The following is a 17126-nucleotide window of genomic DNA, read 5'->3' as shown; positions in this document are numbered from 1 at the left end:
TCATCCTCTGTCGCCCGCTTCTGCTCCCGCCTTCAATCCTTCCCAGCATCAGGGTCTTTTCCAATGAGTCCGTTCTTTGCCAAACTATTGGAGTTTCAGCTTCAGCATCAGTCCTTCCACTGAATACTCAGGACCGATTTCCTTTAGGATGGACTGGTTGGATCTCCTTGTAATCCAAGGGACTCTCAAGAATCTTCTCCAACACCACAGTTCAAAAGCATCAGTTCTTCAACACTCAGCTTTCTTTATGGTTCAACTCTCACATCCATACATGGGATGGGAAAACCATAGCTTTGACTAGAGGGACCTTTCTTGGCAAAGAAATGTCTCTGCTTTTTAATATGCTGTCTAGGTTTGTCACAGCTTTTCTTCCAAGGAGCAAGTGTCTTTTAATTTCATGGCTGCAGTCACCATCTGCAGTGATTTTGGAGCCCAAAAAAATAAAGTCTGTCACTGTTTCCATTGTTTCCCCATCTATTTGCCATGAAGTGATGGGACCAGATGCCATGATCTTAGTTTTCTGAATGTTGAGTCTTAAGCCAATTTTTTCACTATCTTTCACTTTCATCAAGAGGCTCTTTATTTCTTCTTTGCTTTCTATCATAAGGGCGGTGTCATCTGCATATCTGAGGCTATTGATATTTCTTCCAGCAATCTTGATTCCAGCTTGTGATTCATCCAGCCCAGCATTTCTCATGATGTACTCTGCATACATGTTAAATAAGCAGGGTGACACTATAGAGCCTTGACGTACTCCTTTTCCAATTTGGAACCATTCTGTTGTTCCATGTCCAGTTTTAACTGTTGCTTCTTGACTTGCATACAGATTTCTCAGGAGGCAGGTCAGGAGGCCTGGTAGTCCCATCTCATTAAGAATTTCCCACAATTTGTGGTGATCCACACAGTTAAAGACTTTGGCATAGTCAATAAAGCAGAAGTAGATATTTTTCTGGAGCTCTCTTGCTTTTTCCATGATCCAGAGGATGTTGGCAATTTGATCTCTGGTGCCTTTTCTAAATCCAGCTCGAACATCTGGAAGTTCACAGTTCACGTACTGTTGAAGCCTGGCTTGGAGAATTTAGAGCATTACTTTGCTAGCCTCTGAGATGAGTGCATTGTGTGGTAGTTTGAGCGTTCTTTGGCATTACCTTTTTGGGGGATTGGAATGAAAACTGACCTTTTCCAGTCCTGTGGCCACTGCTGAGTTTTCCAAATTTGCTGGCATATTGAGTGCAGCACTTTCACAGCATCATCTTTTAGGATTTGAAATAACTCAACTGGAATTCCATCACCTTCACTAACTTTGTTCATAGTGATTCCTAAGGCCCTCTTGACTTCGCATTCCAGGATGTCTGGCTGAAGGTGAGTGATCACACCATCGTGATTATCTTGGTCATGAAGATCTTTTTTGTATAGTTCTTCTGTGTATTTTTGCCACCTCTTCTTAATATCTTCTGCTTCTTTTAGGTCCATACCATTTCTGCCCTTTATTGTGCCCATCTTTGCATGAAATATTCCCTTGGTATCTCAATAATTGTGTCTAATAAGCACAGAGAAATGAGTCCTATAGTACTCTCTGAAACAGATAATGTTATTTCCATAGATACAACAATGATTCAAGTTTAAACATTTTTTGGCTTGAATTTTATGCATCTTTGATAGTTACAATACTATTTCTTTAGAAAATTATGCAGACATCTGCCTTATTTTTCTATCTGATCAGGATGAGAAAATGAACTTACTGACCCTTTAGGTTCTGTTCACTCAGTAGGTATTAACAGAAAGTGTCATAAATAAACCAGAAGGAAAATGAAATAAATGTTAAGTTTAGACTATGTAGTACATTACTTTGCTAACAAAGGTCCGTCTAGTCAAGGCTATGGTTTTTCCTGTGGTCATGTATGGATGCGAGAGTTGAACTATGAAGAATGCTGAGCGCCGAAGAATTGATGCTTTTGAACCGTGGTATTGGAGAAGACTCTTGAGAGTCCCTTGGACTGCAAGGAGATCCAACCAGTCCATTCTGAAGGAGATCAGTCAGTCCTGGGTGTTCTCTGGAAGGAATGATTCTAAAGCTGAAACTCCAATACTTTGGCCACCTCATGCGAAGAGGTGACTCCTTGGAAAAGACTCTGATGCTGGGAGGGATTGGAGGCAGGAGGAAAAGGGGATGACAGAGGATGAGATGGCTGGATGGCATCACCGACTCGATGGACATGAGTTTGAGTGAACTCCTGGAGTTGGTGATGGACAGGGAGGCCTGGTGTGCTGCGATTCATGGGGTCGCAAAGAGTCAGAAATGCCTGAGTGACCGAACTGAACTGACTGACTAGATAGCTGATGCCTTGACAACTGTTATGGAATTTATTTTAAATCTGCCACTCCCTATCTTGCTTTGGGTATGAACATTTGCTGATGTCCCTGGAATTCACAGAATCAGCTCTTCCTCAGGCTATCCTCCCAGGCCCTTCCCCCTTTTCTGCAGAGCCCTAGGACCTCATCCTTAGGGAAGATGTACATCTGCTCATGTGCCTAAAGATAGCTAATTCATCCACTCAACGGTAAATTCCTAGAAGCAGGGAATACGATCCATTCATCTTCCTTTTTATCAAAATACTGAATACAATACTGAGTACAGTACTGAATACAGAATACTGTGTACAATACTGAATATATGTTTTCTAAGTGCCTATTTTTTAAATCTCAAGATCTAGCCAATCTTCCCACTTTCCCTTCTCACCACTATCTTAAAATTCAAACTTCACAGTGGCACAGTAACATCATAAATTCAGATTTATACTGATCCTAAAGGGTTCTTAGATTTTGGGGTTTTTTTCCCTCTAGAGTCATTTGTATGATCCAAGCCAAAAATGAATACGATAAAGAGTGTTTGTTTTCAATTGTAGGTTAGTTTTAGAAAAAATACAAGTGATGAAATTCAGTGTTTGGTTCTTACAGATATTCTACTAATATACATCTTTTTGTTTCTAGGTGTTCTTTACTTTATAAGGATTACTCTGTAAGGATTACCAAAAAATGAAGTTACACACAAGAAAAATAAGAAGCCTTCTGAGAAGTCCTTATGAAGAATGAATTTTCAATATATAGCAAATTATACTGCAGAAGTTCCCATCAGAATTCGTATAGCCTTCAATTGTTTAAGACATTGATTTCCAAATCAATAATCATAGTCAACTCAAAAATACCTTTGTCTTTTAGAACCTAGGACATGATGTTCTCACTTAAAAATTTTTTTATTTTCTAGTTAGTGGCAGAAAACAATCTATATTATGCCAAATCGACCTGAAAATTAGGAGTTATATAATGGCTACAGAAAACGTTTCACTATCCATATTAAATGTGATGCTCTATTCACTCAATTCTCTCCAAACAGGGCAAGGTAATTAAGGCTTTCATAAACTCCTTTTTAGAATGGGCAAAAATTACATCAGAGGAGAATGAATGGCCATGTTTTTATTTAAATGTGGTTCAGCCCAGAGGCCCCCGGTGGGAGTGCACGTGGCTAGCACAGAGCTTGTGCTGGGTAGCATGCTGTCTGGGGCTCGGTGAATTAAAAAAAAAAAAACTTGGTTCACTACTCTGCACCTCACTTTTATAAAGAAATTTGACTCATTTACCACAAACATAAATATCTAAGATTTAAATATTTGTGTATTCATCCTTATACTTCTTAAAAGTATTTTTGGGAGTACAAAGGAAAATTGCTTAAAAAAATATCCCTTTTCCCTCATATGGCAGTATTGTGGGAGATGTGGTATGACACTGCAGAAAACACAAGAAACAAAGATAATAAATGTTAAGTATACCTGAGGCGTCAAGCTCCTCTGTAAGCCTTAGGGTTCTAAAAACTAGCTCCATCTTGCTAAAGTCATAACTGCTATGCCTAAGATCTCTTGCAACTCCAGGCCTGGGGAAGAAAACCAAAGAGGGGAAAAAAAAGTACCCACTGAGATAAAAGCAAGAATGCACTATTAAAAAAAAAAGGGTGGGGGGACACTATAATATGATCTGTAGTGCTGATTTCCTCTTTCTTGATGTTTTCTGTACTGGAGAAATTATTCTGACTGGAAAGTGAAGTCTAGTGTTTGGGGAAGGGAAAGATGCAGGAATACTGGATACTATATCTACATTCTAGACAACATTAACTCACTGCTGTATGTTATATACACTTTTCTCTAGGGCATAGGGTAATTCTTTTTAAAGTTGCCATCTGTACTCACCATGAAGCTCTTCAAGCGCCACCAAGAGACATACATGTTTCAGTCAACACTGTCCCGTTTAGGAAACAGGCAAGGAAAGAATCCAGCTACTCTATTTCCCTAGAGTAAACATTCCAGCAGTTGGCTCCAATGTGTTCCATGAGAGTCAGGAAAATTTAAGACCGAGGCCATAGAAATGTCATCCTTCATACTGATTATACAATGAAAAGATACTTCTAATCAGGCTACCACAAAGACCCCCCTCTCCCAAAAGATTCTCAACATTAAAAATAGATGAACTGTTTAATCAGAAATGGGCTCTTCTCACAAAACCCAAAAGACTCCAGAATTTTACAATAATCTTACTCTGAATATACTAATGTAATTCTTGCTTGAAAAAAGCAGTGAAAAAAATTAAGAGTAGTTATACATAAGAGCTCAGCAATTATGCTTAAATTAAAATGTAAAATCATTTATGGAGACGAGCTAAGTATGCAGGATGCCCATTTACCCACATTAGCTTGGGCAAAGAGGGGAGGTCATGGAGGGAAGACCCTACAGATACAAACCTGAATGTGCACGGTACTTCTGGGGCAAAGGCTTGGTGCTTAATATCATAATGTTTAAAAACTGAGAAGGCTATTTTCATTGGCTGCTGTAATCTCTGATGCCTCACTGACTAGTTAAACTATTGGGTATGCTCTGAATGCCTTTTTTATTAGGCCAGCACACAGTTATGTAGCAGCAGCTGCTCAATAATGTAGTATGCAGCAGCAGCTGTTCAATTCAATACTGAGCAGCTGCTCAGTATTGAACTGCATTTTTCTGAAACTCTGGGTATACACTGTCAGAGAATCCTTTTAAAATTGACTCCACAGTGTTAAACCTTAGGAATTGAGTGAGTATGTACATCTAGGTTAATCTTAAGACTGAATATATTGGGACTTCCCCTGAACATATTGGGTTAAGACTCTCTACCTTCACTGGAGGTGGATATCAGTTGGATTCCAGGTGGGGAATCCCGCATGCCGCCCAGTAGGGTCAAAAGGGGGGAGATTGATTATATTACTGTCTATATAAGCACGTATCATAGAAATCCAGATTTGTAAATCATAATGATTAAATGCTCTTAACTTAGCAAAAACATCTACCCAAGACTCAATCTTTAAACATCAGTCTCCTCCACTGGTTTTGGCATGACCTAGTTTTTGCTTTATATCAAGTTTTCTGATTACAGGAGTTGTATGACCTGAGGGGTATACTTATAAATAAATTTCTGCAAACTCTAGTCTATTCCTAGTAACATACAATTAAAGAATGGAGATAAGCTACAGAAATGCCCCCAAGAACTTAATCTCTGTTTAACCAACCACCTTATCTTTCTCATGAGCTGTATAACAGGATTTTTTTTTTTTTTGCTTTTTTCTTTCCCCAAACATTCTCTGGTAATGAAACTACTGAGAAATGAACATCTGGACACTTGCCCAGGGAGGGAAGAAAAACCCAACAAACTGATTCATCTAGAGTTGCTGTCTCTGTATAAAGAAACCAAAACACTGAAATTCATTTTTTAAGTCTCTTTTTCAAATAAGAGCTGAGAAATGATGTTAATTCAGTTTTACTTTTAAGATCACAAGCTCTCTAACCTGGGATGCAAGGCTGTGGCTCTTATCAGAAATTTCAAAGGCCACGAAGTAGAAATGAGGGATTTTTAAAGAATCATCTTGGAAAAAATATCCCTGACACTCAGAGGATCAAATCATTACAAATCAACAAAGGTGATGTCTGGATTTTTTTTTTTTTTTAAGTCTTACTGAAAGGTCCTAAGTTTTAAAATAAGGCAGCAAGGTTTACGCTGAAAGAGGAAAATGATGCTCAAACATACAAAGGCTGCAGGGCTTGCAAACTCAGTGTCTTTGGGGCTGGGAGAAAAGGAGAGAAGGCACAGACTGTATTCCATTAAGAACGGATAGCTGCCATTCAGTGTAAGCCAACTGCACTTCCATTAAGGGGTGTGAGCCTGGTGTTCAGCATCCTCTGACTTTTCAATCAGATCAATATGCAGAAACTTTCAAGTTTTAGGTATTAAATGATGTATTATAAAAATTTTATGGAAAAAAATCCGGGTTAGGAAGAGGAGTCAAAAAAAACTCTATAATCCACATGTGGGCAGGCAGTTTGTGACAGTATCTTCCAAGTCCCAGTCTACATCTAGTCTCATACTACTTGGTATAAATAACTTTAAATGCTTAGCATTCCCTAGGAGAGTTGCATTAGAAATATTAGAAATATTTCCAAAGGCTATTAGGAATAGACTTTGGCCTAGAAACGGTGTTTGAGTATTAATGGAAAAAGTGGGAAGAAAAACTGGGACTATACACATATTAGAAAGAAAACTAATATCTCCATTATCTTCTGTTGGGCTTTATAAAGTTCCGTGTTAGAATTCTTTTTATACCTAAAGTGCTAGAATGGGCTGAGTTCCAAAGCAGCATGGAAAACGATCATTGGTTAAAGAATGACCAGAATCCAGAATGACTTCTGGATATTGTTACTAGGTATTAAGCTCTTTGGAAAATACCGTCATATCGCTGAAGAAAAATTCAAGAAAAACAACAAGAAAGAAAATAACAATCACAGAGCATGCCAGCAACCAGGATGAAATACAACTGCCGAATAAAAGAAATGTTTTCTTTGGAATTGATGTGCTAGTATCAGTAGCTACCAAGGATAGGTCGATTAAATCCAAGTCAAGTTCAACTGGCCATAGTCAAGTATCACTTTTAAAGTAAGTCAATTTGACCAGCTCATTCTGAAAAAGAACAGTGCTCTTATTCCTTTGTCACTTGTGATTCAGGCAAAATATCTGGTTTATCTGAAACAACATTCTTTAAAAAAATAAAATAAAAAATATCCTTTTTATATAAAACTCTACCCAAACTAGTAAGTTCAGGTTTACATAAACATACACACATATATACTTTTAAAATTCCAGAAGTCCAGACAAAAGCCCATAGGGGTGTGTGGCCATCATAGGCTAATCATTTAACTCTGGCAGCTGTAGGACTGTTGTGAGGTGGTGGGTCTCTGACCTACACTTAATAGCTGTCAGCTTTAACACTGTGACAAAATCTACCCTATGAGGAAATTTTTACCTTTTGTTCAAAACATCTGAACAAAACTCACGACTGAACTAACAGAGAAATGTTAACAGGACACTTGGCACAAAAGGACTAAGAGAAAGTGGGTCTTCTATAGTCCCTGAGGCTGTCCGTCATCTAGACACAAGTGAGTCAGCGTCCACGGTGTTCAGAAGGTAGAGTTCAGGTTGAACTGTCAATCCCAGATGGTGCTGAGGACAAAAAGATGGAAAAGAGTTAGACTGATTTATAAGTATTTAAAATTGGCATTCAAGTATCTATAATCAGCATATAAAAGTAGCTCTTATTTCAGTTCTGCTATACTGATTTTCTTTCAGAAAATAAATGGCTTATAAATATATGAATGGTTTACTACATATATAAAATAACTGACAGGAGCTGAAATAGTTAAGGATTTGTTAAATGCCAAATACAAAATTTTCACTTTAACTATTCTTGTGACATACTCTACTTCGGCATGGGTGTTTCTGATCAGGATATTAAGAGCAAATATACTGTGAGCTTTTATACCTTAATATCGAGTGTGTCAGAACTCAAATTTCAGGGAATTCCCTGGTGGTCCAGTGATTAGTACTTTGTGCTTTGCCTGCTGAGTGTTCGGGTTCAATCCTAGGTCAGGGAACTAAGATCCCACAAGCTGCACAGTGCAACCAAAACAGAGAAAAGAAATCAAATTTCAAATAATCTAAATCCCGAGCCCTGTTATCTGGGCTCTATTATCCTTTGGCACCTGAGCAGAGAAAAGTCTTCCATTTAAAGAAAGAAACATAACATGGCATGTGCTAAGGGAACAGGAAAAAATCTATGGGTCCCGAACACTTATCAGACTGAATAAGAAGTACTTCAGCTGCTTTTACAACACACTGCCAGACACGTCTCTGGTGGTCCAGGGGTTAAGAATCTGCCTTGCCAGGCAGAAGACATAGTTTGACCCCTGGTCAGGGAACTGTGATCTCACATGCCTGGGAGCAACTGAGCAAGCTCTAGCTCTGGAGCCCACAAGCAGCAACTAGAGAGAAGCCTGCGCACGGTGACAAAAGATCCCTTGAGACGCAACCAAGACCCAGGGCAGATCAAAAATAAATATGAAAACAAAGCAAAAAAACATATTGCCAGACCCACTCCTGGAGACTTAATCCAGACGGTTTGTACTGGCATTTGTGAAGATGGAGCTTACCCTGTTTTTCTTCTCTGCATTCACCGTGGGACAATCACTGAGTCTCCTTTTAGCCCTACTGGTATTACCTGGGATTTTAGGAATGTTGTTGCCCCTGGTAACAGCCTCTTTTGGCTCTTTCAGTTACCTCATCTGTAATTCAGAGGCTGATTTTTTTGTTTTAAGAATTAAATAAGACTATATGAATAGGCAGGATGCTGAATGCACACAATAAATTAACAGTATGCATGCGTGCTAAGTCACTTCAGTCATGTCTGACTCTGACCCTATGGACTAGTACAGTGTAGTGGAAAAGGCACTGGGGCTGGGATCAAGCTCCAACTATGCCACTCCCTGTGACCTTGAGCAAGTCATGTATCCTTCTGAAGCCTTATCCTACTCATTTGTAAAACCAGAAAAAATGGTACATTTGAAAATGCCAAGGACATTAATAAGCTACCACATTTTGTGTGTGTGATGTCTGTGCTCAGGCGTGTCTGACTCTTTGTGACCCCATGGGCTATAGCCCACCAGCTCTTCTGTCCATGAATATTTTTCCAGGCAAGAATACTAGAATGGGTTGCCATTTCCTACTGTAGGGGATTTTCCCCAATCCAGGGATCAAACCCACATCTCTTGTTTCTCCTGCACTGACAGGCAGATTCTTTACCACTGCACCATCTGGGAAGCCTAACTCATTTAGGTCTTCGATATTTTTTTAGACATTAAAAATGCCCATCAGAGGATTGTGATGACTGTAAGAAGATGAGACAAAATGGAGCCTATGATAAAAACTATTCTCAACTATCAGGCTAGCAATTACTGAAACACACTGGCCTTAGGGCAGAATAACAGCACTTCACCTTTCACACAAATTTAGGGTCTTATGACTTAAGGTCTTAATAACCAAGAGCAATTATCAGATATCAGGCAATTCACTGCAGCCTATTCTCAAGGTGGTGGGGTGGGCTTGTAGTAAGCAAGGGCTGCATTTTTAGTCCTATGACCTCCAGATTATATCACTTGATGACTTAGTAGAGAAAACTCCTTCTTTGGATAAGTTTGTGGTATTGCTTGGGGACACTGAGAACTGGGGCTAAATGGCAGAGGAATTGGCTAAACCTTTCAAGGGCACAGGGGTATGGAAATGAATAAACTATCAGTTCTTAGCTATTACTGGCCCTGCCCATTTTCTACACCTACCAGAAAAAGCATTCAGGTACTTTTGAAAATTTAGCACAGGCCAAACAAAATTAGCCTATCAATTGGCAACTTTTGACCTAATGTACTATAGCACTCTTCAGAGCATTAAGAAAAGTATCTTTGATATGGTGCTATTCTGGATGCTGCTAGACACCAAAGCTTGGTGTCTTAAAATGTATACTACAAAGTGTATACTGTATATTGTATAGGATGGTTGGTAATGGTAACATGGGCTCTAGAATTAAGCTAGTCATGTTCAAAGGCCAACTGCCCACTTACTGGTGATATGTTTTAATTTTTGGTCCTTCAGTTGCCTTATCTATATCCTTTTGTTATAAGAATTACATGAGATCATGTGAGTGCTTGGGCTTCCTAGGTGGTGCAGTGGTAAAGAATCTTCCTGCCAATGCAGGAGGTGCAAGAGTCTCGAGTCTGATCCCTGGGTCCAGAAGATACCTGGAGGAGGGCATGGCAACCTGCTTCAGTAGTCCTGCCCGGAAAATCTCATGGACAGAGGAGCCTGGCAGACTATAGCCCATGGGGTCACAGAGTCAGACACGACTGAGTGCCCCCCAATACACACACACACAAACGTGAGTGCTTAGACACCCAACTAGCATGCGTTAGTCATTTTTAACAGTCCCAAGCTAAGGTGTCAAAAGAAGGTGACACATCTGGACTCACTGGTCCTGTCCGTGGAAGAAACAGAAAGCACTGCAGAGGGCAGAGCTAAAGGAAATGTCTAAAATCAGGACCTTCAAAGTGTTATGCATCTTATTTTAGTTCTGAAATTAAACCCAAATAAAGAGTTCCCTGGTGGCTTAGTGGTTATGACTCCAGACTTTCACTGCCACAGGCCCAGGTGCAATCCCTGGTCAGGAAGCTAAGATTCCATAAGCCACATGGCGCATTAAAAAAAAAAAAAGTAATAAGGGAGGAAGGACAAATGTAGAACAAAACTCTGAGATAATTTCTATGGTGTAACTTACAGTATTCAATTCCTGTAAGACAGACAGGGGAAGCTTGCAATAGACAAAGGGAAAATGAAGCTCTAGTGACACTCCTGGGACAAACTAAGTGACTTAGCTTTTCCTGCCGTGTGTTTGGTGACAAGCCTAGCAGGTTACTGTGTCTGAGCTTGGTCTTTGTATTTATATCTGGTCTGCTGTCAGGAAGCATTTAACAGGAGGCTTCCTGTGTGCTGTTTTGGATCTGTCAGGAATTCTCTGCTCCTTATTAATTCCTGAATACTCAGGAATTAAGAGGAGAGGCAAGCCTCTCCTGGGGGCTGAAGAATCCAGGCATTTCCTTCATTAGTTTTTCTATACAGTGATAAGTACCCTCTTCCTTCTTGTGAATCATATGGTAAAAGTGATTGTTTACAAGTCTAATATGGATCGCCTATGTTTTATAAGTCTGGAATTTTAATCTTTATCTTTGCTGAGAATAACTACCTTGTAAGACAGTATAAATGCCCACACCATGTTGATTAAAACACCTTTGCTCCATCAGAGCTTTGGTCCCCGTGTCTTTCTTTCTCGCTCTCTCACTCTCCCTCTCTTTTTCAGGCTGATCCCCTGGAGTGCAGAGGCTCTCTGAGTTCACTTTCCTGCCCAGGCTTCTAAGACCCTCTCGAGAAGGCGCTCTGGGCCTTCACCCCATCGAGAGGGCGCCTGAGGCCTTCGTGAACAGAGCAAGCCCCGTGCAGGGGCTTTATTGGCTTTCTGCGTAACCAAGGAATATCAGCCTCTTTCTCTCTCCTTTACTTTCTTATCGGTCGACTCCGGACCACCAGGTTCCGGTCCATTAAAGGACCTCAACAGTCTGCCAGAATGCTTTCATATCTAAGCTAAACAATTTTCATTTCTCTTTTCAAATACACATACTTTTTATTGGCAGCATATACAGAATATAAAAGCCTACCTCAATGGTGAAACAAGACTACAGACAGAAAAATATTCAGCTTAGAGCAGAGAAATGCAAAATGACCATTTTTTTCAACTTTAAATATGGTAACGATGTAATCTTTAGCAACAGCAAAACTAACTAAATCGGTAGTAGAAATTAGTGTTTGCTGTCGACAATTCAAGTCTTCTCAGAACTAAACGTACGTTGAGGCTTGAACGCTGTAAATTTGAACCTTGAGGGTCTGCTCCCACACAGATTTTTTTTCAATATTAAATGCTACAGAAATACATGATCCCAAGTCGGGTGAATTTGAGAATGCAGAATCACAGATTCAGAGGAACACTGGACATGAAGGGCTGAGTATAAACATGAAAAGCTAACTATAGATTACAGGCCAATTATTTTTTTTATTCCACAGAGGGTCAGCATCCCTGGATATCCAGGTGTAAACTGTATTTCTCTAACTCTTACAAAGAGAAGAATCACTAACACTGTGGGTCTAATGTGTTCTCCAGGTGGTAGTTGATGTTTCAGTATTTCAAACGTGTTGAGACCCATTAACAGAGTATTTTCAAGGTTAAAAAAATACCCAGGAAACCAAATTGAAAAAAGAAAAAAAAACTTTTAAATGACAAACTAAGTGTACATATTGTTAAATGTCACTAAAAGCTCATTTTAACAACTCCCAAAACCACTAACGGACCTCACAGGAGCCAAACTGCAGCTCTTCCCCATCCCTGTTAATTCCCAGTATGCTGTAGCAGCAGTTATTTTATGCCACACAGACTGCATATGCTGGCGCTGGAAGATTTCAATTTCAAACGTTGTTTACTGTAGCCAAAGTACTGGCTGAACAGAAAGTACACTTTACATGTGAGAGCATCTGATGGAATATATAGCATGAGGGTGTTAACACTGTAAAAATACTACACATATAGTGGTATAAACAGCAGCTTAACTGGGAAGAAATTTTCCATCACTGCAAGTCATATATATAACTTTAAAAAGAAAACTAGCAGCTTTTACCTGGGTTTTGAAACATCTGTAAATCTGAGACTGACCGGACCTACCCAGACTTTGGGGGAAAAGTAAATGTTAGTGTACTGTCTTTACAAAGAACTTTGTCAACATGGCCCTCACCTACTGAGGCCAGATGAGAACTTAAGATGTCAGTCCCCAGTTATTTTCAGAGTGCCCTTGTAACCAGTTTAGGGAATGATATTAGGGAAAGAAAGGGATGTGAGGAATAATGGCTAGGGAATTTTCGTCTCATGATTCTGTGTTATGTCACTGGAAGGGTTGAGGTAAAGGTATGGTCAGTGGAACACATCAGTTTACCCTTAGTTACCGAGTTAATGTTACTCAGTCGTATCCAACTCTTTGCGACCCCAAGGACTGTAGCCTGCCAGGCTCCTCTAACAATGGGATTCTCCAGGCAAGAATACTAGAGTAGGTTGCCATTCCTTTCTCTGGGAGATCTTCCCAACCCTGGAATCAAATCTGGGTTTCCTGCACTCCAGATGGATTTTTTACCATCTGAGCCAACAGAGAAGCCCCCAGTTTACCCTTAATGAGATATAAAACAGTCCATTCAGTCTGCGCTTTATTGGAAACAATGCCTTTAGGGGCTCAGGTGAAGAGAGAATATCAATCAACAGGAATTACAGAAGGAAGACACCAAAATGAAAAGTCCTTTGATTGCATTCCCATTACTGTTCTCACCAAGTCAGTGGCTATAAAAGAATGCATTATTTATCTCCACCAGACAATGTGATCGAGAAGGCAATGGCACCCCACTCCAGTACTCTTGCCTGGAAAATCCCATGGACAGAGGAGCCTGGTAGGCTGCAGTCCATGGGGTTGCGAAGAGTTGGACACGACTGAGCGACTTCACTTTCACTTTTCACTTTCCTGCATTGGACAAGGAAATGGCAACCCACTCCAGTGTTCTTGCCTGGAGAATCCCAGGGACGGGGGAGCCTGGTGGGCTGCCATCTATGGGGTCGCACAGAGTCGGACACGACTGAAGTGACTTAGCAGCAGCAGTAGCAGCAGACAATGTGATTTGGTTTGAGATAATCACATGGTGTCAGGCTCCACATGTAAAAATGTCAGAAGTGGCTGAAGAGCAGCAGCTCCATGCTGAAGGGACCCATTTCCTATGACTCCAGAGCTCCACCATCTGGTCTCAAAGTTTTTCCCTCTGAGGGAATGGCTGAAGTGAGGTAGCCCAATGCAACCCTGCAGAGAGAACTTGGCAACCAGTGACACCAAAGGACTCGCTGAGAGGGAGCGAGCTTTCCAACGCTTACATCCAGAGCTCCTGAGATTGCCTTGCAAGTCATCTTGGGCATGCTTCAGAAAAACATGACAATTCTGGTAGAAGGTGTTTTTTAGGAATAAAACAGATGGCTCCTTTTCTTCTTCTTCTCACTCTAATGTCTCTTGAGAACATCAGTTCATAAATGCTACCATCTTTTTCTATCGCTACCCTCCTGGAGGAGGAAGGGGAAGGTTTCCCAAGTCTAGTGTTCAATAAGAAATACCATCAGGAGAGCTCTGTGCTAATATGAGAATTATTAAAATCAGGACTCCAAAGAAAATTTTGATAAACTCTTTATTTAATCTCTGCAGAAAATTGTTCAAGTGATTTTCTAACAGATTAGTTACCATCCCCTACAAGTGAGTTTTACCATATGTCCATATATCATCTTTTTTATGCTTTCTCGTCCCTCTTAACTGCCACTGAGAAATTTAAAGTGAAAATAAATTAAAAGAATCCTGAACCTGATAGGGGTAGATTATCTCATGATTTTTATTAATATGGATCAAGCCACCCTAGTTGAGATTTAATCTTTTATAATTAAAAACTTATTACTTTATAATTAAAATAATCCAGAGGACTGGGGTACCAGTGCCCCAGTCCCTGCAGTGAGCCACTGCTGACCCACGCCTCTAGAGGAGACCCTCCGACACTAGTAGATTTCAACACTAAACTTGCACAATGGCTTTGAGACCAAGAGTCGTAGATTTTGAGGAATCCTGAAACAAATTCTTTACAATAATCAAAATTGTAGTCGTGTTGGAGTACGGAAAGAGAGCAACGTGGAACAATCTCTTCTCGTATCCTTCAATGGCACTGACACCTCCATCCATCAGAGAGATAGGTTCATAAGCTTGTTGAAAAATGAGAACAGGTTTAAGGTTTTCTAAGTGGAAGAAAATTCCAGTGTGACACTTTGCAAATATATTATTGTTCACATTTCTAAGTTCATTGTCCATATGTAGCAGTCAAAAATCTTTGCTAACCTTTTATGCAATAAACACTTTACTGAGCACTTAATATATCTTAGGCACTACTTAATTAAAATTAAATTGAAAATAAAATCAAATTTTATTATAATTTAAATAAATTAAATTGAAAATAAAATTAAAAGACACTTGCTCCTTGGAAGAAAAGCTACGACAAACCTAGACAACATATTAAAAAGCAGAGACATTATTTTGCCAACAAAGGTCCATATAGTCAAAGCTAGGATTTTTCTAGTAGTTATTATTGATGTGAGAATTGGACCATAAAGAGAACCGAGCACTGAAGGATTGATGCTTTTGAACTGTGGTGTTGGAGAAGACTCTTGAGAGTCCCTTGGACTGCAAAGAAATCAAACCAGTCAATCCTAAAGGAAATCAACCCTGAATATTTATTGGAAGGACTGGTGCTGAAGCTGAAACTCCAATACTTTGGCCACCTGATGCGAAAAGCTGACTCATTGGAAAAGACCTTGATGCTGGGAGAGATTGAAGGCAGGAGAAGGGATGAGATGGTTGGATGGACATGAGCTTGAGTAGGCTCCAGGAGTTGTTGATGGAAAAGGAAACCTGGCATGCTGCAGTCCATGGGGTCGCAAAGAGTTGGACGAGCAACTGAACTGAACTAAGACACTACTTTAGGTTTTGGGAGTATAGCTATGAACAACACAAACTGCTTTCCCTTGATTCTACTAAAGGAGACAAGACATTAAACAGATGTAAAGAAAAAACAATTATTCAAAGGGTATGCATAAGGAAAGTATTTTGCAGCCTTTAAATGCACTGTCATTGGATAAACTAAACTTGCACATGTATTCTGTACTTTGTATTATAAAAAATTTGTTGAATTACTAAATATGTTTTTTTAACATATAGTCAGTCTTTCTCACAATCTTACATAGAGGATTATGCTTCAAAAAGATAAAAGAAGCTGGCCCTTGGGCAGCAAAAGAGTTCAGTGTTGTTTGAGAGAAGCAGACGTCAAGTTGTCAAGGATCCTACCTAATCCAGTTCCCAGGTTAGAGTTCAGAGAGAAAAATAATGCCATCTTTCAAACACACACAACAAAGCCTTTTCCAACAAACAGTTGAGTCCTAAATGCAGTCTGTGCAACACATATGTCTGGCTATGTTCACACAGTAAACCATAGAAACACTGATGGTACCTGCAGACAGTGTTTACTTAGTGTAGCCATGGATAGCATCTTCGCTCAGCAGGACTTCAGAGATGCTTACCGTGTGTGTCCAGAGTCCAGGAAGGACATGCCCAGTGCAATGAAACACTGCCAACCCTGAAAGAAAATACAGTCATCATTCACCAAACTCTGTGGAGAGCCCTTGCCCGCTGCACCGCCCACATTGCACTGCTCAGATGCAAACTTCTTTGTTGTGCTGATTTCGATACTCAGTTCCCTTTGTTCCTACTGCTCGGTGTTTGCTTCTTTTATCTGATTGGGAGAGTTCCAAGAATACCACTTTTGTTCAGGCTTATCACATTCCTTGCACTACGGGGAATGACTGACTAATAAAATCGCGATAGTCTCCTGATTAAACAGTAGTACTTCACTGTAGAATCAGTGCTCGGCCTTAAAAGTAGGTCTTCAACAATTTCTATAGTGTCAGGCTGACTGAGAACAATTCAGCACATCTGCATGAAGGAAAGATCCCCTTAACTTCTACAGCATTTTCTTTGGGTGGGGGAATGTGAGTCTGTCTGTCTGTCTGGGACTTTGAAGTGAAAGCCCGAAATCCTAATGACTATACCACCAGAGAATGCCTTGCTGCGAATTTTTAAAACAATTTCTGTCAAGACCATACTCAGTTACTTGGGTTTCCTTAGAGTAAGTCCCTATATTACAGGCTCATCATAATCTTATTTTGCCCATGGTTCACTCAGGAGGAAAAAAGAAGAGAAGTATCTACTCAAGTCATAATTTTTCAATATTTACTAAAATGTTTTCCCAATCAAGTACCTACCCTGTGGCAGATACTGGCATGGGAACTACTGCTGCTAAGTCGCTTCAGTCGTGTCCGACTCTATGCAACCCCATAGACGGCAGCCCACCAGGCTCCCCCATCCCTGGGATTCTCCAGGCAAGAATACTGGAGTGGGTTGCCATTTCCTTCTCCAATGCATGAAAGTAAAAAGTGCAAGTGAAGTCGCTCAGTC

General features: G+C 40.1%; 1 protein-coding gene across 18 annotated transcripts in view; it reads right to left on the bottom strand.

The window, feature by feature from the left end:
• Positions 1 to 2677: 2677 nt before the first annotated feature.
• Positions 2678 to 17126, bottom strand: part of LOC133247387 (natural resistance-associated macrophage protein 2-like) — a 33957-nt gene continuing 19508 nt past the window's right edge. For 5 of the 18 annotated variants that reach the window (XM_061416120.1, XM_061416107.1, XM_061416116.1 and 2 more), the window contains 2 exons: positions 16193 to 16248; positions 2678 to 7572 (listed from right to left, as the gene is read on the bottom strand). In XM_061416120.1, coding sequence (XP_061272104.1) covers positions 7495 to 7572; positions 16193 to 16248 — 134 coding nt within the window. In that variant the 3' untranslated portion in view covers positions 2678 to 7494. Of the gene's footprint in view, positions 7573 to 14247; positions 14825 to 16122; positions 16249 to 17126 lie in introns of those variants that run through there. The other 13 variants (XM_061416114.1, XM_061416117.1, XM_061416106.1 and 10 more) reach the window with 5 other exon arrangements.

Source organism: Bos javanicus, chromosome 5 (assembly GCF_032452875.1).
Source record: "Bos javanicus breed banteng chromosome 5, ARS-OSU_banteng_1.0, whole genome shotgun sequence".
NCBI lineage: Eukaryota > Metazoa > Chordata > Mammalia > Artiodactyla > Bovidae > Bos > Bos javanicus.
The sequence above is the reverse complement of the archived record's forward strand: the minus strand, read 5'-3'. Positions and strand labels throughout refer to the sequence as shown.